At 40.8% G+C, this 25,289-nt stretch overlaps 3 protein-coding genes across 6 annotated transcripts in view; all 3 read left to right on the top strand.

Annotated features, from left to right (window-relative positions):
• Positions 1 to 278: 278 nt before the first annotated feature.
• The window catches only part of LOC104418001 (CCR4-NOT transcription complex subunit 11), a 33,369-nt gene continuing 8,358 nt past the window's right edge, over positions 279 to 25,289 (top strand). For 2 of the 4 annotated variants that reach the window (XR_005546563.1, XR_005546562.1), the window contains exons 1-12: positions 282 to 582; positions 1,618 to 1,728; positions 2,413 to 2,496; positions 3,066 to 3,119; positions 3,289 to 3,434; positions 3,585 to 3,735; positions 3,811 to 3,948; positions 4,577 to 4,648; positions 4,730 to 4,803; positions 4,903 to 5,044; positions 5,814 to 5,892; positions 6,234 to 6,428. Coding sequence is in view for 2 of the 4 variants with exons in the window: in XM_039301947.1 (XP_039157881.1) it covers positions 427 to 582; positions 1,618 to 1,728; positions 2,413 to 2,496; positions 3,066 to 3,119; positions 3,289 to 3,434; positions 3,585 to 3,735; positions 3,811 to 3,948; positions 4,577 to 4,648; positions 4,730 to 4,803; positions 4,903 to 5,044; positions 5,814 to 5,892; positions 6,234 to 6,361 (1,335 nt within the window). In the remaining 2 variants the exon portion in view is untranslated. Of the gene's footprint in view, positions 583 to 1,617; positions 1,729 to 2,412; positions 2,497 to 3,065; positions 3,120 to 3,288; positions 3,435 to 3,584; positions 3,736 to 3,810; positions 3,949 to 4,576; positions 4,649 to 4,729; positions 4,804 to 4,902; positions 5,045 to 5,813; positions 5,893 to 6,233; positions 6,556 to 25,289 lie in introns of those variants that run through there. The other 2 variants (XM_039301947.1, XM_039301948.1) reach the window with 2 other exon arrangements.
• On the top strand, positions 6,889 to 14,605 carry LOC120288232 (TMV resistance protein N-like). The gene is made up of 7 exons (XM_039301858.1): positions 6,889 to 6,894; positions 7,437 to 7,634; positions 7,730 to 7,798; positions 11,203 to 11,258; positions 11,906 to 12,250; positions 13,826 to 14,004; positions 14,286 to 14,605. Exons 1-7 carry the CDS (start codon positions 6,889 to 6,891, stop codon positions 14,603 to 14,605), a joined length of 1,173 nt encoding a protein of 390 aa, XP_039157792.1.
• LOC120288231 (probable WRKY transcription factor 19) overlaps positions 14,729 to 25,289 on the top strand; it is a 32,287-nt gene continuing 21,726 nt past the window's right edge. Inside the window, exons 1-2 of the mRNA XM_039301857.1 lie at positions 14,729 to 14,921; positions 15,016 to 15,294. Of these exons, the coding sequence (XP_039157791.1) occupies positions 14,778 to 14,921; positions 15,016 to 15,294 (423 nt within the window). The 5' untranslated portion in view covers positions 14,729 to 14,777. The remainder of the gene's footprint in view (positions 14,922 to 15,015; positions 15,295 to 25,289) is intronic.

Genomic DNA, 25,289 nt, shown 5'->3' with positions numbered 1-25,289 from the left:
GGGTGGGAATAGTATCAGGCTTTCGGTATTTTCAAGACTAGCATTTGGTTGAAAAGCTATTTCAAAAAAAAAAAAACTTACAAAACGCTCCAACATCTCCCGTCTTAAGAGATTTTAGAGGCTGAAAAGCACCTCGAGAAAGCAGAACTAAACGTGCCCTCAGTATCGGAGGTGGGCCTGAAAACCGATCGCGCCTTCTTGGGCCGGCCTCTGCTTCGGGGAATCGAACTCCGCATCAATCAACAACAGCAAGGCCATCGCTTCCCCACCAGCTTGAAGAGAAAGGACTCGGGTCGCCTCGACTGTTGCCAGTCCACTCTCTCTCCCGCACGAACAAACAAACATCCACAGATCTGCCCCAACCCAAATCTCCCTCTCTCCGACCGCCTCGCAATCGAAGAAGAAGAAGAAGAAGAAGGAGAAGAGATGATAGGGATAGCGAAGGGGGAGGAGTCGTACGAGCTGCTGAAGCTGCTGAAGCAGGACTCCCGCCCCCTCCACGACCTCCTCTCCGACTTCCTCTCCTCCTTCCCTCCCTCCCTCCGCTTCCCTCTCTGCACCTCCCTCTTCCTCCTCCTCGAGGTATTCTTCATCACCCCGATTCACCTGTTCCGTCCCTAGGGTTTCTGCCTTGTTGTTGGCTCGGCAACTCTGGTGTGCCGTTCCGCGTCGTGGAATAGGGATAGGATGATGGCTTGCGTTCCGAAATGGACAGATCGCTCGCTCGTTCGATCTTCGTTCTTCTTCTTGGTGTGGTTTCTGTGTGATTTAGTGTGGAGTACGCGAAGGCGTTCGATTCGGTTTTCGGCTGGCTTATGCTGCTTGTCTTCGTCTCGATTAGGCGCTCCGACCGGTGTGGAGTATATAGCTACCTTCTATGCCGTCCTAAGAAAAGTCGAGATAAACCTGGGCAAGACGATTTTCCCTTTTTTTCTTGGCTTTTTAATGGTTTTATCCTTGTCCAGCCATATGGATGCTGCTGTTCCGTGTAAAATGGGAATGGATGCAGCTTAGCAGCCGCAGAACAGTTCGCCAAGTTTAAAACAGTGTCGTGATGGAAAATTGGACTCTCAAGTCTCTTTCTTTAGGAGCAGCAGGACCGTATTTTCTTATGTGAAACTAGTGCTTGTAATTGATTTTAGAAAATCTGCAAATTCCCTTTTTTCTTTGTCTCCTCTGGGGAATCCCTTTTCCTGCTTGATTAGTTGAAATTGCAAAACTGATCGTTATATTGAGGTGCTTCTTATGTTGAAGTGTTTTTTTCCCCCTAGATTGGTGATAAATTTGCCTTCCATAAGGAAAAATGCATTTGAATTGCTCAAAAGAGGAGAAAAGCAGCAACCAGACGTTTTGTATGGGCAGCGGCAATTTGATGTCTTTGATAGACTGTGCCGAAATATTTAGGCTTATGCATTTGGGGTAGCATGGTTTTAGAATCTGAGACCTTAGTTGACTGTAGATAATCGCCAAACTCTGTGTCTGTGCTCTCAAGAGCACCGCATTTGGGGTAGCATGGCTGTTAACTTCGGTCTATTAGTAATTGCAAAAAGGGTACTTTTTGAGTTCTTACTGCTCTTGTGTTTCTTTTTACTTACCTACTGATATCATGCCTAGCAGGACAAGATTATGCTCTCTCCTACCGAACGTTTGGTAGCTTTCTCTATTCTGCATCAGACATATGCCTCGCACCCACCTTCTGTGAATCCATTTATACGATTTCTTGTAATTGTAAGTGCTGCATCCTATTTTTACTCTGACGCTTCTTGGAAATTGCAGTATCTTTTTTATTCTTCTGCTTCCTATTTTGCACTCTGATGCTTGTAGGAAATTCTAGGATTATGTCATTTTATTAACGAGTCAAGAATCCTATGGTATATTTGACTAGGTGACACTGTGGTCATGGATTGACAATTCAGTTATGCAAAGATGCCACGCCAGTACATTAATTTCTGGTAAACTTGAAGTGGAGACATGTTAAATAAACAATCTACAATGCCTTGGACCTGGGGATGGGATGGGAGAGAAGTGTTTCCTTTGGAAGCTGGTTGTCCATGGCCTTTGCCAGGGGGGGTGAAGAAGCTGATTTTCGTAATGTGTGGTTTGAGCATCTGCTTTTATAGTAAGTAATGCAGGTTTTAGGTTGATAACAACAGCCTTGTAGATATGTACTTTTATGAAACTGTTCAACTATAGTGTTTGAAATAGAATGTCATATTGAACTATCCATACTCGCATATTCAAGTGCTGGTGGTACGGCTCTGGAAAGATTATGTAGGTTTATATCTCTTTCTATAGTGGATTTACCATTGATGCTTGATTGGTTCCCATGTCTCGTTTGGACCTTGATTATGATACTATATGAAGATTCTGTGTAATGAAGTCCTGCAATCTCTTGTGTATTATCATGCACAGGCCGCATGTGATGATGGTGCCGAAAAATTCGAGAGGGCATTTATCGTCCAGTTGTTGGAATCAAGTTCTGGCAGTGCCAAAGAGGTGAAAATATCTGTTCAACTTTTCAATCTATGAATAAGACCAAATAAAATTGCAGTTTATCCTTACTATCCGTTGGACATAGGTTGTGTAATTTAGTGCAGTGGTCATTAGTCACGCTGATCTATTGTTAAGTTGCTGATTCTGTGAATCTGTGGCCAGGAGGGACATCTGTTATACGATGTAGGTCTTTGGTTGTTTATATTTGTCCAATGGATAAGGTCCTTAGACATTTTGTGCAATGATGAAACTCTTGACAGTTTAGGAACCATTTGTTAGGTTTGCGCATCTATAATATTCCTGAAATACCTTCTTAAAAAATTAGTTTTTTTTTTCCCCTATTTTGCATTGTATTAAGTTGGACTACTCATTGAAGTTTCGCTTTTGGGGAAAACCTATTTCTGTAGCAATTTCTTACATGTATTTTTTTTATCGGAGGGCGATTGACTCACATATTGTGCTATGCCCACTAATATTTTAGTCCCTTCATCTTTCATGCTATGTATGAATTTGTGTTGATTGATACATTCACACATTTGTATGAATATCTGACGGCAACATCTCTGTTGCAGTTTTTTAAACAGTCAACTTCAGATTATGTGAAAGGTTTTGATCCCTCGACGCATGTAAGTTGTTTTCTTGCTTTTCATGTATCTTCTTAGTTGAGACATTGATGAATAAATCTGGTTAATCACCGGATAATTTTTTGCCTCCCTCTATCAATTTTTTAGATTTGCAATGGAATTTTCTGCACCCACTGACAGATTGTGCATTCTCTTTCCTATGAACTGTCAGACTTTCCCAGCACTTGATCAGTTGCAGCAGCAGTATTGTGATGGTGCTTGTTCCGAATCATATAACTGCCTATTCAAGGATACGAAAGTGAAAAATGTGATGCCAGACCCGGATGTTCCATCTGGATGCAACAAAAATTCACCAGAGTATGTCCCATTCTTGTTAAGAATTTGTGTAGCATCTTTTGTTATCTTAAAAGTTTTAGGTCACAGCTCTTGCGCTGAGAGTTGATCGAATTCTTTTTGGGAGGACTTTGTTTGCTAGCCTTTGTCTAACAGTTGGAGATCATGACCTAGGTTTGATGTGCTACCCGGAACCAAACCAAAGCTTGGGTCTGGAGATAGAGATGAAACAATTGCCGGGTTGCTATCTGATATATCACTAGAAGGACTGGGTCCTCAGTGGATCAGACCTCGGCCTCCAAGGCTTCCAATACAGGATGGGGAGGTAAGACATAGAGGATATGCTATTATTATATTATTAAATGGAGGACTTTTCATTTATCTGTCAATGCATTTCCAGCTAGTATGGCTAATACCTGACAACAATCGCGAGCTTCTTTGGGATTATGGGATGTGTGCCGATACTAGCAGAGGGGCGGCACTTAGGGATTTGATTGCAAAAGCTGCAAAAGGAGCACTTGTGCCTGCACAGCACGATGTACGTGTTTATCTTTTCAATACTGTAACAAACAATTACTGAGAGACCGCATCTTTCCTGCGTGGTTATTGACTACTTTGTACTTACTACTTAGCATGCCGATTTTGCCAGACTGGAAGAAACTCTTTGCATTGCGGTTTTGTCATGGGTTGGGTACCGGAATTTTCTATGCCTGTATCTTAGCAAATGAGTGTGGTTCACCGATTCCCAATTTTGAGGGATGACATTGAGGGGGTCTCAAGATTCTGAAAAATTGGTTGAATGTCCACCTTCCGAAAAAAAATATGATTTCTTGGAGTGGGATATTTCAAAGTCGCAAGTAACCTTGGACTTTATTACTTTCCACCTTGTGAATGGATGCTCCTTGGCATTTCTTTCCCGTAGATTGTTAACCGAGGATTTTGGTGGGGAAGCTGCTTTTTAATGGCCCATTTAACATTTGGGAAGACAATGCTGTAAATGGATCAATTTGTCTTCAAGATTCATATAATTACTTTTAGTGATATCTCCAGTTTTGTGGCTGTTTGAGGGTTTGCTCAGTATGCAGTTACACTTATACCTGAATTGCCCTTTGAATCTGTGCTTCTTGTATAATTGATGATCTAAGGCTTATCTTCTAAATGGCCAGAAAGTGATGGCGGAGTTGGCTAGTGACCCGAAGCTTGTATATCACTGTGGACTGACACCAATGAAGCTACCAGTATGTGATTTTGTGTGGTTTTGTTTCTTGGCATTAGTATAAGCAAAAACTTGGATTTTTACTATCTCGTTTTGTTATCAGGATCTGGTGGAAAATAACCCTCTGATTGCTGTCGAGGTTCTCACCAAGTTGATAAATTCTCCTGAAATTGCAGAGTATGTTTAAGCATCTATGCTGTCTCTGTTCTATTACTTTAGTCTGTGAATACTTACGGATGTTCCAATTGTCATGCTTAATATGGTTATGATGTTCAGGTACTTTACAGTACTTGTCACAATGGACATGAGTCTACACTCCATGGAAGTTGTAAACAGACTTACCCAAGCTGTGAAACTGCCATCTGAATTTTTAAGATTGTATATAAGTAACTGTATAGCATCCTGCGAGAGTATAAAGGTACATTGTTGGCCTCACTTCACCTTCTCCTCCCCCCTCTCTATTGAGCTAGTTATTGTTAATGCTGAACTTGCACTTGTGGAAACTCGTCTGTGGATCCCCTGATGAATGTGTGATAATTGAAGCTATGCATTTCGAGTGGAGTGTGTTAAATAAACTACTTGAAAGAACTTTTGGGCAGTGATTTTGGACTCTGGTCAGTGATGGTGAGAACATGATTTTATCAATCATGGGAGGGTGCATTTGATCGGTAGACCTAGATTAGTTGGTTTGGCTTACTAAACAATCGAGAATTGTTATCCTTGCTGGATGGTTGTGTTGTCATCATCAACTTGGAAGGGAATTGTTTGTGATACTAGATAGAGTGGTTCAGTTTTACAGATGAAGCAATGCCATTTTTTCAAATCACTTTATTTATTTATCTATGATATTCAACATAGTAGTACACGAGTAGGGGTATTGGTGTATGATAGATGGTGTTGACACTAGATAGAATGGCTCCATTTACACATGAAGCAATGCCATTTGTCCAAATTGCTAGTTCTTTCAATGATATGTGGTGTAGTAGTACACTGGTAGTGGTACTGTTGTCTGATAGTGTTGATTAAGCTGGTGGAAGCACAGGTGAAGTGGAGGTCCAATGGTCTACCTCCAATGTTAGTATGTGCCCACAAAGCTCGTTGTCTTGTCTCTTTCTTTGCAAATGCTGATAGCTAGATAGCAGTTGATTTTAACTACTGTCTTTATAGCTCATCTCATCTTTTGGCAGGACAAATACATGCAGAATAGACTCGTTAGACTTGTATGTGTTTTCTTGCAGAGTTTGATACGGAACAATCACATTGATGGTACGTGTTCGCATTTACTCATGTTTTTCATGCGTTGGATTGTCCTTTATTTCTATTATTGTTTGGCCTTCGAAGGTGGAGTCCTGTGTGTTCTGCGTGCCTCTGCAGAATTTGATCTCTGCCGAAGATTGTGGACTCTGTTTTTCTTTTTCTACAATGAATCAAAATCCATGTGATGGAACGAAATCTGCATGCTGTTTGTTTTGAGTATATGCCTTCCAGCTATAGCGAAATGGATAAAGAGAATATTCAGTGTCATGTAGGACGATATTGGTGGGATGATCTGTTTCTTACACGATTTGTTTTTCTGCCTTCTTCTGTATGTTAATGATTTTGGGCAGTCAAGGAGATCCTGATTGAAGTCCAAGCCTTCTGCATAAACTTTTCACGGATAAGGGAAGCAGCTGGGCTATTTAGGCTTCTCAAAACGATGGAAGCACAAGCACAAGCACAAGCACAAAATTCTTAGTTTCTTCCGAAAGTTGCTTGTTGTAGATAATGATGGTTTCATTGCGAGATTTGTAGGAATAGTTGCGTCTCTCTCTCTCTCTCTAGTTGTAATAGAAAAGAGGAACATTTTGAGGTTCTGTGGCACCATCTGATTGGTTCAGCCAAACAAGCCATTCTTGCACTTTGATTGATCACAAACGACGGAGTCATCAATTTTAGTAGAATCACACAAGCTAATATTGTTATTGGCCTTGCCGGTGGCGATTTCGGGGTCATGGAAGTATTCTATTGTGTCGAATTAAAGAGCATATTGTTATATATAAGGTAGATCCGATTATGTGCAAAGACGCCTACGATCACTCCATTAACCAGGTAATTCAAGCTGACAGAAATACGTCAACTGGGCGAACCAAATCGCTTTCTGTTTCATCTCCTTCACCGTTATTGGCACATCATTCTGCGGGCACCTTGAGCACTTTCACTTCTTCGTTTCTCAGTATTATGTTTAGCTGAGTGGATTCGACATATTCTTAGTCTTGGTGCACCATGTCGGTATGTGGTTTAAGTCGTGCCACCGTTCATGGCATGCTTACTAATCCTAGTAGAGATGACTACCCACAACATCATTCTAGCCAATGGAGTAGCGGGGGGCTCGTGTGGAAGGAGATGTCCAATTACGCACGCAACCTTATTCGTGCCAGTTCTAATAAAGGCTTGTAAACTTCACACATCATCACGATTCGATTCCATTTCCCTCCGTCTCTCCATTATTATAAACGCCTTCTCCATCCGCTCGTCGTATCATGTAATTCCACGTCATCACGATTCGGTTCCAATTTCCTCCCGTCTCTCCATTAATATAAACGCCCTCTCCATTTCCGCTCGCTGTCCCGTGTAATTCCACATCATCACGATTGGGTTCCAACTTCCCTCCCTGTCTCCATTATAAACGTCCTCGCCATCCGCTGGCTGAACAATAAAATTCCAAATCTCTCTCTCTCTGCCTCTTCGATATGGATGCGCAAAAGATGGCTCCATTACTTGCGGGGTTGCTTTGCATTCGGTACTGACGACCATGCCATTGGGGGCCGGAGGACACGGCACTACGCTACTGGTGGGTAGTGAAGTACGAGCTCACGCCGCCAGGGGGCTACCGGAAGTTGTCCGTCACCATAAACGGACGAACCCCCAGCCCGACCATATCGGCTTATCAAGGAGACCTGCTCGTCATCGAGGTCACCAACGGGTTGGGGAAGGAGGACCTCGCGATCCAGATCGACGGAGTGAGACCGGTAAGTAACGAAGACATCAAACAGCATGTGTCGTGAGGGTGTTCAGTCCATATGTGGGGACGATGACTGATGATGTTGGGGTTGGGTTTTTGCAGATTGGCGGGGCTTCGACGCACCCCATTCGGCCTGGCGAGACTTTTGCCCATTGGTTCTTCGTCGATCAGGTGAGTCCCATTACAAGGATCCATTTGACAGTTATTTATGACTTATTTACTTAATATTATTATACCATTTGTTAACTTATTTAACATCCATACGGGTCAGAAAATGGATTTATGAGGCATTTTAACAGGTCTAATTGGGAGAAAGCAACTTCCATGATCCATTTATCCCTGGCATCGGCTTCAATTTTCATGAGGGTCCCCAGAACATGAACTCCCATCGCCTCCACTATGACCATCACCTCAACTACCCCCAATTCCATCACCCCTTAATATCCTGGCTATATTTTACATTTTTGGTTCCGCTTCTTTGTTAGAATATAAGTAGATTTCGATTGCTTAGATAATTGAGTGGTTTGGGGCTTGAATAACTAAAATTTAGTTAACATGAGTAATAGTGCACACTGCAATTTAAAAAAACAAAATGAAAGAGAGAAGGTAAAAACTACCCGACACATCTTTAACATAGTCATGCATCGTTTAATCTCTCATAATAAAGTAAAAGAAATGCACATGGTAGATAACTTATGCAATACTCATGGACAAATTAGAGAAAATTACAAAAAACAAAGAAAATCATAAACCTATTATATTTCTTGGTCCGCCATAGTCTAAGCCTTTGTTCTCAGCCATACTAACATTTTATGTTATTCACTCTTCTCACATAACTAAATTGGAACAAAAAGGTGTGTGTAAGAAAACTAGCAAACACTGTTAAGAGAATGCCCAGCTTCCTTCATTTCCATTTTTTCAGCTCTTTCAAGAATTTCCATTGATATACATGCCTTGCCAGATAGTCAAGAACCTTGTAAATTCAAGAAAAAGAAGATAGCAATGCTTTCTGACATCGGTTACTTCTTTATTCACCAACCATATCCGTTAACCTTCCACCCACAACTACTATTAAGGCACTATCTCGGATATAGGGGTTATTTCAAGCGTAGTGTTTTTTTTTAGGGTGATTTGGGGGTTGATTAGAGATTAAGAAATTAATGAAGGTGTATTTGGAAAAGCACATTGAGTGCATCCTCAAGAAAGATATTCAAGTTACTTCTGTTGATCTATTCCATCCCTGTTGTGCAGTAATAACTTTATGATCACCAAAAGGTGACTAGCGGCTTTGTTGCTTATCATTCTAAGTTCAATAACTACGTTAAAGGTTCCTGGATATAATTAATTAATCACATCTAGTCACATGTCCTTTCCTTATGGCATGATTTGATATCATACTGGTAGGCTAAGTAGTACCGACACACGACACAGATACGTGACATGACATAATACATCGAAATTACTTTTTAATTTCATTTAATTATTTTTCTGATTAAATAAAAAGTCCCATCAGGGGTCCACCCCAACCCCACTCCCTTTTTTGCCCTCATCTCTTTCCCCCCCTCCAATTTTTTTTTTACTTTTCTTTCCCTCCCCACCACCTGACAAGCTATTTGCCTATCACTTCCCCTTCTCTCCAACACGCCAAGTCCCTTTTTGATTCTTTGGCTGTCTCTCATCGTCACTCGCGGTCTCGTCACTACTCCCTCGCTCTTGCCTCCACCCTCCATTGTCTTTTGGATACACATGTTGAAATGTGTCTAGAAAAGTTGATCACGCATCGAAATATTCAACGTGTGTCTGAGCGTGTCGACGTGTCCGACACGCTTTGACATGTGTTGACACGACACATAAGCACGTGTAATGTGTCCGTGCTTCATAGCTGGAAGTTTATTTTTTTGGTACATTTCAAAGTTTATAAATTAAAAAATTCCCAGTGTATATCTACTATTTTTCATCTTAACTAACATTAGGAGTATCTGTTCAATCATTCAAGAATTTCATTTGCATTTTGTTGCGTGGAGACATAATTTCGTTCACTTTTCCATAGGTACCGTGTCTCTAGGACAACTACATATATTTTGCACATGACGTAGATATCGAGACGGTTAGAGTGGTTGGCCCTTTTAAATCTTGTCCTATAACTGATGCTTTGAGTAGGAAAAACTGAAATCTAACCTATATATCACATACCCAATAGAGATGTGCAACCGGACCAAACTTACCCGAAACCACCTGAAAAATAGAGCTGAGAACCGGTTCCTGGTTGAACTGGTTAGGAAACCATTTCCAGTTTTTGGGAATGGTTTCCTAAAAACTGGAAATGGTTTCGAGTGAAGACACACCCAAGAACCGGACGGATTTTGGAACCGGTTTTTAGATATAATTATTTAAAAAAAAAAAAACAAACAAACTAAGCGTGCTGACTCCTCTCTCTTTTCCTGGTCTCTCAATCGCAGCTGCGATTCTCTCTCTCTTCGAGCTGGTGCGATCCTGCCTCTCTCTCTCTCTCTCTCAATCGCAGCCTGCGATTCGCAGGAACCCTCTATACGCAGCAAGCCTGTGCCCAGCGACCCTAGATCCACCCCACCCTCGCCGGTCGCCACCATCGTCGTTAGCCGATTCGCCTCTTGTCGGTGCGCCGCAGGAACGCACCTCTCGTCTTCTTGTCGCTGGGCCTAGACTCGCCGCCATCGCCTCTCTTTTGCCTCTCTTTTGCAGCTCGCCGACTCCGACACAGCTATTCCAGAGCGAGGTGAGTCCGAAATTGAATTTTTTGGTGAACCCCTTTTCCCTTTGCTTTTTGGGAGGGTCGGAGGTTCGGTTCCGAAGGATTGGCTGATCTGGGCTTTGCGGTTGTATGTTGCTGACTTAAAATATAAGATTGTTCTGTTGAGAGAGAAGGAGATAGAGACTGGTGAGAGACCCTACAGCTTAGAGACAAAACAAAGAGGATGAGAATTTAGGGATACGGTTGTGGTTGTATCTCTATCCTGTGGAATAACCCAAAGAAATATATGACGACGAGGATCCTGTGGCTGCTCAAATTCTTATATGACACTCTTGTAAAATCTGGGAGATATGCTTTCTTTGGACCTTTGGTGGGTCTGTGTTTTTGGGAAGTACCTGGGGAATTTCTGCTTCACTAGGCCCCTCGGACTAGTTTATTATTGAACCGCTGATTAAACAATGTTTCTGTAGCTCAGTGAGAGAGAGAGAGTCATCCTTGTGGTGTTAAGGAAACTACACTTTGTATTTTAGCTATGTGTGCATATTGAAGCCATGCAAGTTTCACATGCAAAGCAGTGGAAACTCTTCATGCTTAACCCATCTCCTCCATTGGACCAAAAAGAAAACCTATCTCCTCCGTCATGCACGCACTGGGTTGATGATGATATATAAATCAGGGACATTATCTAATCATCATACGTATCTTTGTATACAGCTTTTGGAGTAGGTATGTTAGGAATATCCTGGGAAAACAACTTTGATGACCTTCAGTTGATTCCTTATGGTTCATGTCCATCATCAATTTCTCCAAAGCTGATGTGAAGATTCTTATGATTTCCTCGCAGGTCTCGGTTGCGCTTATCTGGGGCTGGTTTGCTGAAGTTTGTAGGTTTGATTCAAGGTCTCTGGACAGCTTGCACCCTTGAAGAATTAAAAACCTGGCCTGTTCTTCCATAATTTTGTTGGACTCTGGGATTGTCTTGCTCTATCGGTTAGCACAGATGGAGCATTTGGACATTATTACAACTGCATGCTCCAGAGGACATATAAACTAATGGGGTGTTGATTTCCATGTTGTTGATTATACGGTTGCAGAGCCACATTATTTGGCGCTTTATGTTTCAATACAAATTATGAGGATTACGTTATTTTCTCGCATATTAATGTAAAATTCAAAGCCATATAAGATATTGGGCGGTTGTAAAACAAGTTCCAGAGGAAACGGGGTTGACCCTGAAACCGGACCAAACAGGGTGGTTCCAATGCAAACGAGGTTGCAAAAAGGAGAACCGGTTATAATAGGGTCGAGTACAAGGTCCAAGTTTGAAACCTACCCATCGTGGACCCGATCACCCCTAGAAAATGCAGCTTCAAATCTTTAGCTCATAGTTGTTGCCGATTTGTTAAACTCCATTATCCAATGGCTTCTTCATTGAAACCCAAAAAGATTTATGACGTCTTCTTAAGTTTCAGAGGGGCAGAACTGCGTCTCAACTTTGTCGGCCATCTCTACCAAGCTTTAATCCGGGATGGAATACACACTTTCAGGGATAGTGAAGAACTGGAAAAGGGTGACCAGATATCGCCGATGCTTATGGAGGCCATTGAAGAATCGCACATCGCAGTCATCGTTTTCTCCGAGGACTATGCTTCTTCATGGTGGTGCTTAGAAGAGTTGGCGAAGATTATGGAGTGCAAGGAGCAAGGGAACCTCACTGTTCTGCCCGTGTTTTATAAAGTCGACCCAAGAGAAGTGAGAGAGGGAAGAGAGAGCTATCGAAGAGCTCTAGACAAGCACGAGTCCAAGTTCGGGAAGGATTCGGACAAAGTGAAGAGATGGAAGGAAGCTCTTTTCAATGCTGGTAGCTTGTTCGGTTGGCATTTGAATGATGGGTAAGTAGAGTGGAGTTCATATTTTGTGTAAGAAACTAATCCTTACAAGTAAGTATAAATATTCTTTTCACAAGAATAAATAAATTAGTTAATCAACGCACACATGATTGTAACTTTGTAAGTATATGTATAGATGCTTCATCTTATAAATCCTAAAAATTCTTAAGTTGCTTAAGTTAAAGTTAGTAATTTCGTACATGAGTTGGTAAATCTAAGATATAGTTAAAAAGATAAACAAAAATATGGCAAAATATAAGATAAGTTGACAATTAAAAGAAAAATAAACTTGACGAGTAATTCAAATGAAATTTGATACTCAAAATTAGTTGATAATTTGATCGGAGAAAAATATGTTAGCCACTCTAATGAAGATTGGCAATTTTTAAAATGAGTTTGTGAGTAACTCAAATGAGAGTTGGTTATCCAATAGAAAAGTTGGGAAATTAAAAGAACAAATAGCATTGGTAATTAGTAAAAGTTGGTAGCTCAAAACTAGTAGATAATTAGTTAATATGACAAAAGTTGTTAAGTAGCTCTAATTTATGTTGATGATTTCATATAAAAGTTAATAGATTGAAGGCCGTAAGTAATGAAAATCAAATTTTGTGAGTTAGTAATTGGTTATCTGCTAATTATAAAAGAATTTGGTGATTTCATAAATTTATTAGTCTTTTTCCACCGACAATATTTTTGGCACTGAAGAACTTATTGAAACTCACTGGCATGGAAACAAAACATCTATTTTTGAGCATGGGACAATATTATTCTGATTTTGGCTGTTGCTAAGCCCCGTTTCATTCGTAAGGTCTATGGCTCTTTCTTTTGGATCCTTGTTGCCCTCCTCAAAGTATAATATAAGCTCTAAACGTTTTGTTTGTGGGCTATTTGAGTTGTTTGCATTTCGTTTGGGTCAATTGAGTTTGACATATTTTCAATTTTGGCAACCTAGTGTTAAACTCGTTACTCACACATGGCTAACCATGAAATAGACTCGACCAAAAAAAAGAAAATCATAGAATGGACACATGGCTCTTTCCAGTAATAGAAATTAGACAGTAGGGTTTTATCAGCTGAAAAATTTACAAACTCAGTTGAAAAAGATAAAACATTAAAATTTAATCAACCAATGGACAAAATGTTTAAGTAGTATTATTGCACTTACCCCATTTCTTCTTCAGAAGGAATAAAGCAGTTAGCAATGTTTGATACAGGATAATTGGTCTATACAGACTGTGTAAGGCAATGACAGCGTGCTTCAGGGATTTTTAATAATTTTCGGATCGAAATCTTAATTGCCGTTCAAAGTTCGTCCTAAATAGCTCCTTTGGTTAATAGTCAAAAAGAAGAATAAGTGAATCAAGAACATGAATCACTTATGTAGATAGATACATGAATCGATTGACTAAAAGTTGAATCCTGAGCTTGTTATCTCGGAGTTCTAATTCAACTAACTGGGGAATACATTTTGTTTTGGCTGTAATTATCTAAAAATGTGACACACTACTTTGTTATTGTTGGCCAGTGATTGCTTGCAATTGCTTATTCAAATTGCTAAAACTTTTCTGTTTTTGTCAGAGATGAGTCGAAGCATATACAAGAAATTGTGAAATGGATCTCCAATCATCTTGACTGCATGCCTTTGCATGTTGCTAAGCACCCGGTTGGGATAGAATCTCAAGTGGTTATGCTAAAATCAATGTTAAACCTTGAATCTAATGATGATGTTGTGATGGTGGGATTATGGGGACAAGGAGGTATAGGGAAGACAACCTTGGCGAAAGCCCTATTCAATTCTACTTTTAGACAATTTGAGGGCTCATGTTTTCTGGCAAATGTTCGAGAAACATCAAAAGGTTGCAAGGATCTCGTGACTTTGCAAGAAAAATTATTAAAAGATACATTATTACTGTAGCAAAGATTAGAAGTGTCCAGTGTTGATAAAGGTATTAATATAATACAACGCAGACTTGGTCGCAAGAAAGTTCTCCTGATCCTTGATGATGTGGATGACTGCGCCAGTTAAATGCTTTAGCAGGAGAAGGCAAGTGGTTTGGTAATGGGAGTAGGATCATCATTACCACAAGAGATAAACATTTGCTAACTTGTCAGGGGATATATCAAGATCATGTGTATGAAGTTAAAGCACTCGATGACAGTCAAGCTCGTGAGCTGCTTAGTAAGCACGCTTCTCAGACGCACCAAATCAGAATAGATCTAGTAAATGGGGCCTTGAATTATGCTAAAGGTCTTCCTTTAGCACTTGAGGTGTTGGGTTCCTTATTATTTGGTGAAACAGAAGATGTATGGGAAAGTACACTAATAAAACTTTCAGAGTCCCGACAAAACCATCAATAATGTGCTCAAAATTAGTTATGAGGGACTAGATGTAAATGAGAAAGAAATCTTTCTCGACATTGCTTGCTTCTTTAGGGGGTGGACAAGCCAGTATACAACGAACGTTCTCAAAAGTTGCGATCTTGAGACAACTGTGGGATTTCAAACTCTTGTTAAAAGGTCCTTGATAAGAATGGAGTTGGACAACTTAGAAATGCATGACTTAATTCAATTGATGGGTAAGGATATTGTGAACCAAGAATGTCCTGATGATCCCAGAAGACGGAGCAGACTATGGTTGTATAATGATGTTGAGGAGGTTCTGTCCAATGACAAGGTAAGAATTGAGATTATGATTAAAGTTGTGCTCCTTATCTTGGACTTTAATTACTAAAAATATGTATAACCTAAATAATCTTGCATATATGCAGGAAGATTGTGTTGTAAAAGCCATAGTGCTGAAGCTACCTGAGTGGACAGAGATGCGTATCCATCCTGATGCTTTTACAAAAATGAGAAGGTTGAGAGTGCTCATCTTGCACAACGTGCAAATTTCTTTCCAAGGTCCTTTATGTCTTCCTAAGGGGCTTAGATGGTTTGAATGGCCTGGATGTGCTCGCCAGATTACTGGAGATTCCTCTGGTTCAATGAAATTAGTGGGAATTGATATGAGCGAAGCCAGTATCACAGTAGTGCCTGAACTATTTAAGGTGAGCATTTACCTACGTAGACCTTTTCATTGTCTACTTCATTTGTATGTGTATATGTGTATTACATGTACTAGAACATGAAACGAAGTAGTGTTCCCTAGTTTTTGAAACCACTTCTTTTTTTTTTTTTTTTGCTTCCCCCTTTCAAAATGACCCTAATTACTTGAGTAGGAAAGATGTTTACGTGCAGCAAAATTGGCATTTAAAAATTAAGTGAAACAACTTTATTAGAAACTAATACACAATACAAAGAAATTTTATGAACATATGCCAAAGAAAAAGAATTTTCAAGGTTTGAATGCATTATGCTGTAAAACAAGGCATTCTTAAATGCTTAAATCAGTTTGTGAAGAGCAGCATTTCTAAGTAGACGAAATTAAATATATATTAGAAACTCTGCCCGTAATGCGTGTGTGTTTAGAAATAATTTGATATACAAGATTCTCACGGTATACAGCTAGTTTCTTAATTGAAAGTCAAAGCTAGGTTTTGAGTTGAATATATGAACTTTCTTTCTTCAAAATGTTTTAAAAAGTTCGTTTCATTGTCTTTAAATGGCTTAAAAAAGGTTTCTTAATTTTTGGGAAAAATTCATTGTGATAGAATATATATTTTTGACATAAAGCTATTATATATAGTCTAAACCAGAACAGAAAGAATATTCACTTCGGTGCTCGCCACATGACATTCACTTTACTTCTTCAATTGGCACATGGCATAACATGTGGCTTAAATTTGTTAGTGGCCTGCCTTCACGTGGTTGCTGCGTGGTGCTTCATTTTTTATTTTTTTTTTCTGATTGCCACAGGGCATGACACGTGGCATACTTTTACCATGTGGCCCACTTCTGACCAATATTCATTAGCTTTTTTATTTTTCATTTCTAAATTCATTCTCTTACCACATATATGTATAGATTTATAATTATTAGTAAAGTTTCTACGTGTTTACTTATTTCTCAATACAGCGTGCAATTCTAAGCAAATTAGTTCATAGTAACTTTGACTGAGATGTTTGTTCCGCCATATTTGCAGGTCTTCCAGCATTTGAGGTACATTAGATTCAGTTATTGCGAGTCCCTCATTCGTCTCCCTGACCTCTCATGTACTCCACATCTCGAGTTATTGTTCCTCTCTTATTGTGAAAACATGGTAGAAGTCCATGAGTCGATTGCATATCTTGAGAAGTTACGGGTGTTGACTTTAAATGGGTGCTCTCGACTTGTTGTTTTTCTGAATGTGCTCAAGACAAAAGACTCGAGCGTCTTCATCTTACAAATTGTAAAAATTTGGAAAGGTTCCCTGATATTCCACATAAACTTGAAAGCCTGAGAGTTCTTACGTTAGGAGGGACTGCTATTAAAGAACTTCCTGCATCAATAGAAAATCTTGTTTATATGAAGAAATTGAGCTTAGTTGATTGCAAGAATCTGGTAAGTCTTCCGTCTAGTATATACAAGTTACATAACATTGAAGAGCTGGAACTTCGGGGTTGCATATCCTTCATTGGGTTTCCAAAGTACAATGATTCTGCTGATCCATCTATGAAGATTGGACTTTCAAGTTTAAGTTATTTAGACGTTCATGGATGTAGTCTGATGACTGAATTGGAGTTTCTCGAGAATCATTCCTGTTGTCCCAAATTGAGTTGTTTAGTGCTGTGGGGGACCAGAATAAGTAGTGTTCCAACATCCATCGCTAGGCGCAAACATTTATTAGTACAATCGCCGAAGCATCTTCATGTTCCAGGGAAGAGATTCGATCCCTATCATTCTGACTGTAGAGAGTATGTCGAGTTGGCTTTGAGAATCCGGCCTCCTCGAGTAAGACTCTCTCTCTCTCTCTCTCTCTCTCTCTCTCTCTCTCTGATATTAATGTGGAGTGTGCGCTTGTATATTGCAACAGCAGAAAACGATAGATAGGAAGCTTAAGAAAAGCAAATAAATCTAAAGTGGTTCTACACGTACATGCATATGGTGGAGGTGGCTTCTGTTCTTTCATAAGAATCATTTCTATCACATGAGACTTGTATATTATTATAAGCAAGGATCAATGTATCTCCACTCATTTATAGAGCTCTAGTTAGAAGTGGAATTCGCTAGGATTACTTACTAAACTCAAAATTGAATTCTTCTATTCGGGTACTTTCTAACGGTTTATCTTATAACAGGGTCTTGGTAATACTTATCCTGGAGCAGAGTTACCAGAGTGGGTCCTCCCTATTGAAAAAGGTTTTGTATCTTTTAGGGCTTCTAAGGACTTGTGTCACAAGTTTATTGGATTTGTTCATTGTTTTGTTCATAGTACTGAAGAACAGGATCATGGGTCACAATCACACTGCTCGGAATTAAGAGTTGACGGCAAATTGCTGCTAAAATTGACTCCCAATGCAAAACATGGCTTGTCTTTATCATTCATACCATTTGAGCGTTGCCTGGAAGTACTCAATATTGTTCAAATTAATGAGAGTCATGTACAATTTAGTTTTAAAGAATCAGGTAGTCTCGCAAAAAAGTATGGATTCCGAATAATATGTGAGCAATTGGAGGAAGATTTAAAAGTTGTGGTTAAAGATCTTATGGATCCAGCTTTACTCTATGAGTTTAGTCATAAATCAACATATTTAAAAGCCAAGGGTCCACTTATGCACGGAATCAGCAAAACTGATATACAGAACGACTTGCAAGATTGTCCAGCGACACCACTTTCAGCATCACGACAGCTCGTCTCCCATCTGACAACACTGAGCTCTGATGGATGTAAGATTGCCACCTACCAACGGCGGAGGCAACGAAGAGAAGAAGTTTGTGTCCCTGAAACAGAGTCCCTAGTGAACCGACGGCAACGGAGACGGAGACTGGAGAGCAGAGGTGATGGACTACCACCGCCGACCGAGGCCATGGAAACTGATGACTTGAAGGATGTGTAGCTGAGGTTCTGGGCTTCATGCAGCTCGCTGAAGGTCAGGTAACACCTGGCACATCCCAATTGTATTATGTAATAATTGACCTGGACTTTGAATTCAATTCCTTGGTGCTACAATTGCGTGGGAACTTTGAACAATGTGTTGTGGAATTTTTTCGAGAGGTGTTGAATTAGTGTTTCTTTGCAAGTTTTGTTTGTGGATGCTTGGTAGTGAATTCATCACTAATCAATGTTACACACTGCTAAATCAGTAACAAATCCATGGAAGGTAGCTTTTCTTTCTTTCTTTCTTTCTTTGAGTAGGTGGCAATTTATTGAAAGAAGTTAGGTGAAGTCTAGAGAGAGGGGGACTCTGAGTGCTTATGAGGTGGCTAGCAAATGTGGATCTGGAGTATGTACCTATCATAAAGATCGTACAGCGTTTGATAGTTTTCTCAGGACAATTGAATTGCGAGAAACTTCAATAATTGGGATAAGACTCTGTCGCCAAGTTCTATGAGGTGCTTGAAGAGACAAAACCATAGAGGAATGAAGAAGATGCAGTGAGACTTGAAGAAGCCACCAGTTGACAGTCGAGTTCTTGTACCACTTGATAATTTTGGCAGCTATGGAGAAGTGAGAACCAGATTCACATGGAGCGTGAGAATAATATGAACATCGGTTGGTCACCCCATGGACTGTGGATATTAAAAAAGAAAAGTCACGAGAAACGCGAGTTTACATAAGTTGTGCAGTAGAATAGTCACAAAAGCACAAGAAACTAATTTTCTATTTTGATTTTTGAGGCCTTAGCAACAGTTTATGATTCTCTTTTTATCCTTATGTGCGACAGCGTTTATGAAGTCGAATGACCTAGAAGCCAAAACTCCCGGAACCTTTTGAAGGTCTTGAGTGAAACCTGATTAATGAAAGATAAAGCTTCCGAGGTACCAATGATAGGACACCCGAAAATGAGCAACATGTAGTTTCACAAATTAGTTGTTATTTTTGCTTTATTGTTGTTAGAGCCATATCGGTTTAACAGTTAGGTGGGACTTGCATCTATATTACCGGATGAGTATGTGGTGATAATCATTGCTTGGAAGTTTGTGAGGAGCATATAGTCCGGGACCTGCAAGATCTTGATTAAAAAAAATATGAGACATGCATTCGTTCCATGGGTAGCTGCATATTGATCTTGAATTGTTTCTACTGTTGGTAAGTTGATGCTGATTTCCTCTTGAATTGCCTGTATGCATGTATGCACGCATGTGTCACGGGCCAAGAGTTTCCTTGGCCTCGGAATGACCCGCGAGCACCTAGCGAGCGGAATTTGCCAGGCTAGCCCTTTCTTTAGCTGTTCCACGAACGATACGGTGAATGATTCTTCGTGCGAGATCCTACCACGCCCAGCTTCGCTCGGGCGTCTAGTCCATCGAATGAGACAGCAGTTCTCTTTAGGCACAACAACTGGTTTCGGCTTGCCATGGCCTCGTCAGGAGAGCGGCATCAGCTCTCGACCAGTTTGTGCACGGGAGGCCTACCCTGTCTTCAGAGCTCATAAGTAATATAATCTTTTTATCTTAGAACTCCTAGCACTAACCGTCCTGACGCCACTCCCACGGACTAGTTGTGTTCTACCCTTCTGCCTCACACTCTTCACCAAATAACCCCAAGCCCCCACTCACAAGTGTCACGAGTACGGGAGGATTCACGGACCGTGACATTCTCCCCCACTCAATTCGCAACGCCCTCATTGCAATATGTTCTGTCGCTTCCTTGCGTAGATTAACCATCGATGTATCACTTTTGGGAATTCACATTGAACGATCACGCTCGCCCAACAAAACAGGTTTTGCTCCATTGGTGGTTCTTTTGATCTTAGCCGCTCGGTCATTCGGTCACCTGCGCTTTCCGGCAAGTGTGGCATCTTTCGCCAACCGCATCTTTTGGCAGCACCATTTCAACCTAATCATCATATTGACCCCATCAAACCAATGGAGGTTCTTTTCTTGTTGAAAACGCGGCAGTAAACCTCTTCTTCGTATTCACCGATCGATCCAGGAACATTATCCCCATTCAGCAAGGGTTCAGTTCTTCTCAACTCCCTATCGGCTCGGCGGTAAATCGACTCGTCCCAGTACACATTGTCATCCTAGGAGCAGAGAGCATAGCTACGTTCGAGCATTTTTTTTTTTTTGCCCCGGCCATTCACTTTCCGTTGCGCTAAGACCGGATCGGGCACTCATTAGTTCGACGCACTAGAGCGAGAAGCTCGATTCTCTGACTTGCTCACTTGCTTACTGGAGGGATTCCTGCTCTGATACCACTTGTCATGAGCCGAGAGTTTCCTTGGCCTCGAAACGACCCGCGGGCGCCCAGCGAGCGGAATTCGCCAGGCCAGCCCTTTCTTTAGTTGTTCCACGAACGATACGGTGAATGATTCTTCGTGCGAGATTCTACCACGTCCAGCTTCGCTCGGGCGTCTAGTCCATCGAATGAGACAGCAGTTCTCTTTAGGCACAACAACTGATTTCGGCCTGGCCTCGTCAGGAGAGCGGCATTAGCTCCCGACTAGTTTATGCACGGGAGGCCTACCCAGTCTTCAGAGCTCCTAAGTGATATAATCTTTCTATCCTAGAACTCCTAGCACCAACCCTGTTCTGACGCCACTCCCACGCCACTCCCACGGACCAGTTGTGTTCTACCCTTCTGCCTCACACTCTTCACCAGATAACCTCAAGCCCCCACTCACAAGTGTCACGAGTACAGGAGGATTCACGGACCGTGACATTCTCCCCCACTCAATTCGCAAAGCCCTCGTTGCGATCTGTTCCGTCGCTTCCTTGCGTAGATTAACCATTGATGTGCCACTTTTGGGAATTCACATCGAACGGTCACGCTCGCCCAACAAAATAGGTTTTGCTCCATTGGTGGCTTATTTTGATCTCAGCCGCTCGGTCATTCGGTCACCTGTGCTTTCCGGCAAGTGTGGCATCTTTCGCCAACCGCATCTTTTGGCAGCACCATTTCAACATAATCAGCATCTTGACCCAAGCAGACCAATGGAGGTTCTTTTCTTGTTGAAAACGCGGCAGTAGACCTCTTCTTCGTATTCACCGATCGATCCAGGAACTTTATCCCCATTCAGCAAGGGTTCGGTTCTTCTCGAACTCCCTATTGGCTCGGCGGTAAACCGACTTGTCCTAGTACACATTGTCATCCTAGGAGCAGAGAGCGTAGCTACGTTCGAGCATTTTTTTTTTTTTTGCCCCGGCCATTCACTTTCCGCTGCGCTAGGACCGGACCGGGCACTCATTAGTTCGACGCACTAGAGCGAGAAGCTCGATTCTCTGACTTGCTCACTTGCTTACTGGAGGGATTCCTGCTCTGATACCACTTGTGACAGGCCGAGAGTTTCCTTGGCCTCGGAACGACTCGCGGGCGCCTAGCGAGCGGGTCGCCAGCCCGGCCCTTTCTTTCTTTTAGTTCCACGAACGATACGGTGAATGATTCTTCGTGCGAGATCCTACACACCCGGCTTCGCCGGGCGTCTAGTCCATCGAATGAGACAGCAGTTCTCTTTAGACACAACAACTGGTTCCGGCTTGCCATGGCCTCGTCAGGAGAGCGGCATCAGCTCTCGACCAGTTTGTGCACGGGAGGCCTACCCAGTCTTCAGAGCTCCTAAGTGATATAATCTTTCTATCCTAGAACTCTTAGCACCAATTGTCCTGACGCCACTCCCACGGACCAGTTGTGTTCTACCCTTCTGCCTCACACTCTTCACCAGATAACCCCAAGCCCCTACTCACAAGTGTCACGAGTACGGGAGGATTCACGGACCGTGACACATGCATGAGAGAATTTCTGACTCATGTCCTCATATTTCTTTTCTCCTAACAAGTAACAAGGCCTTGCTTTTCTTACATGAGGCAGAGCTTTCGTTGGACAGTCTTGAAGTTCCGGGTGGGTAAGATGCTGGTTTTCAGTAACCGGGTGCATTTGAGATATGTTACTTCATTTTCTAATTAAGATGATTAGTGTTTCAGTCTTAAATAGTGAACGATTTCAGATTGTACTTTCTGATTGAAGAGCTGTGTAATTGTTGAGGATGGTAGTGTTGTTGTGGCAGGAAGAAACTGGACTAATGACATACACAATGTATATTTATCATTGCTTCTCCACCCCCTTCTACAAATTATTGCCAACAGCACTTTGTTATAGTTCTGAATGGATACCCTCGAATTATCCACTCCCAGTTTATTATTGATCATTTTATGTTTCTCCCTTTATATTTTTTTAATATTAAGAGAGATATATGAATGTCTTGAAGGCTTGAACAACTGACTTTGACGAGAAACTTGAACTGAGTAACAAGAACATTGAACGGACATTTTCATTTTTGCAGTTGAAAAGTAGCACCTGCAGATGGTGCTCTCGAAAATAACAAAATCTTCAATGTAGCGCTAATCAAGACGATGTACAAACTGTGTCCTGCAATTTGAAAAAGTAGCTCTTGCGGATGGTACTTTAAAAAAGAACAAAATCTTCCACGTAGCGCTAATCAAGACGATGTAGAAACTTTTGAGTCCTGTAATTTGTATGATCAAATTTTTAGCATCTCTGCTACACTTCTTTTCCACGGACTATACCTATAAGAGAGTTTGGAATGACTTGAATATAGACGCAACCTTAAGAAGCATGAGTCATATATTCTGCTGAACAATGTTCTTGCCAAGGTTTTATGTCTTTTTCCAACCTACTCAGTCCAATCCATTTGGATCCCTTAAAGATTCTAATCGGGAGCTAACAGATTCAGAAAATGCATACTTTCCCTCCAGAAAAATGGCATCTCCAGTTCAGGGGAAAATGGCACGTGTTGTTTCTGGCTGGGGACCCTGTATATTGTACTACAACGTATGTGTCTCCGTCATTTGAGTGAGATTGTCATAGCGCAAGAGCACGCATGGTCCGGAATCCCCTTGTTTCTTGTAGTGGTTATGGTTTTATCTCTCATCTTCTAAGCCAATAAATATTGAGCTGAGGCCGTCACACAACTCTAATAGCCTTGCTACTGCTCAAAACAAATCCCTAGATTCAATATAAATGCGAATTTGGTCATTTTTAGATTAAGAATTTCTTTATATTGCCTAAATTTAAAGGGAGAAATTTTGCATACAAAATGCCGGGTGAAAAAGAAGGTTTGTTTGAAATGTGACTCGCACTCTATCTCAGTGGCCTTACTGGTGAGAATTCAATTGAGACCTAGCTTCATCATTTGTTTGGGACATCTCCCCATTTACTATTGAGGAATGCAGAATTCCATGAAAAGTGTCCGTCACCGATTGATTCTACCTATAGCTTCATTGAGATTTTGTTTTGATCCTCTTTTGTGGTGTTAACTGCACCTCTCATTAACACTTCGTGATTTTTTACCAATCCAGAAAAGACATTAGTAGTCAGATGAATTATAGAGAAAGATTCAGAAAAATAAGAGGACCAAGATTCATCTAATTTATCAAGAAAAGAACATTTCATATGTGAATTTGGAGAACAATTCAATATGTCTTCAGGTGAGAACGAAAATTCCCAATAAATAGCATTTGTATCTTTCGAAAGATAAATTATTTTTCAAATTCCAGGATCACTAGCCTAACCGGTATTCTTCTTGCATGACTAAAGGATTTTGATTTCAATTCACAAGTTTCGCTGGTGTGGCCGATGATGTGAAGTGGTTCTTCAATATTACATTCCAAAAGATGTAAATTCTCAACATAAGTGAGCCTGAAACCAAAATTAATTAGATTAAAAAGATGCATTAGCTCCGACACTCTACTGAATGCTACAGAACTCCCAAGACATGAAAACTGAATTACATGTCAATTTATCAAACAAATGGTTTACATAACAAGCCAAACCTACATGACTCCAGAATATTGCATATTTACAGGCTAATTTGTGGTCAGGCTAGCTTTTCTAGTGATCTTATCCACAAAATAACTGAAGATAAAGTCCAATACACTTTCTAATTAATTTAAATCAATATGCATCCGGAATCTCTACAGTAAGTGCATGAAATAAGGACAGAGAAATAAAACAGTTACAACCAGGGGTAGTTCAATAACAGAAAATGCACCCGAGCAGACGAGTATCCTTTTCCAGCTATCCAAGCCCCAGTTTGTCACCAATGCACATCCCCCCAGTCCAGATTCTCCTCCAATACCTATTCAAGAAGGGTAGAAAGATCGATGTTAAAGTTTGGGCTCCTATCGTTCTTTTTTCCTTGAAAAGAAAAGATTATTTCATTTCTTGTGAGTATACTCTGCTGCATACTTATATCACCAATTTGACCAGCATCTATTCTCCTAGTGAGACATGTAGTTTTGGCAAAATGTTACACAAACCAGTGAAAAATGACATGAAGCGACATGGTGAGGATTTCTCTTTACGTGACAGCTAAATCGTGAGGGAAGAAGAGCACGTGATTTTTCTAAGCTTACTGTAACAAGGTGAGATATGTACTGGAACGTTGAAATCGGTAAAAAGTATTAGGAATCTTCCAAGTCCAAGAAATGCAAAGCACACATGCAAAATCCAAAGGAAGGAAACTAAAATGATAATAATAATAGTAATAATACCTCCAGATAGTCAGGGGGCAGAGGAATTCCGACTGAACGCATAACTTTCTTGGGAAGAGGCTTCTTACATCGAGACCACCGAAACACATCGATCACAGTATTTTCAGTGTCGTTTCTCTCTGCATTCACGGAATGTGAGTGGTGATTTAGGGATTTCTCTGTTTCAGCTTCATGCATTTGAGAAGCTGTAGTAGCTTTGACCATATTTTCTCCAGTGAAGCAAAGCTCGTACCTTTAATGAGTCAACAAGAGAAAAAAAGTCGCTCAAAAGTTGCATCGCTAATAAATAATCCAGGTGAAACTATGCTTGGTGCCTGAGTGTTCGAGTCACTCCTATATTTTTCCGCAATTTTTAGTTATATGTGAAGCCAACCATAGATGCAATGAACATTCTGAGAAATAAAGGTCTCCAACAGAATCGGCAACTCAGTTTTGGCACTAAGGTTTAAAT

This window comes from Eucalyptus grandis, chromosome 9 (assembly GCF_016545825.1).
Source record: "Eucalyptus grandis isolate ANBG69807.140 chromosome 9, ASM1654582v1, whole genome shotgun sequence".
NCBI lineage: Eukaryota > Viridiplantae > Streptophyta > Magnoliopsida > Myrtales > Myrtaceae > Eucalyptus > Eucalyptus grandis.
Note: the sequence above shows the minus strand (reverse complement) of the source record. Positions and strands in the feature narration are given on the sequence as shown.

Bases quoted from the DNA above. Each gene is read 5' to 3' on its own strand.
- LOC120288232 (XM_039301858.1), top strand. The intron at 7,799-11,202 runs GTGAGTCCCATT...ATTTCCTCGCAG, and splicing joins ATTGGTTCTTCGTCGATCAG to GTCTCGGTTGCGCTTATCTG. The intron at 12,251-13,825 runs GTAAGTAGAGTG...TGTTTTTGTCAG, and splicing joins GGTTGGCATTTGAATGATGG to AGATGAGTCGAAGCATATAC.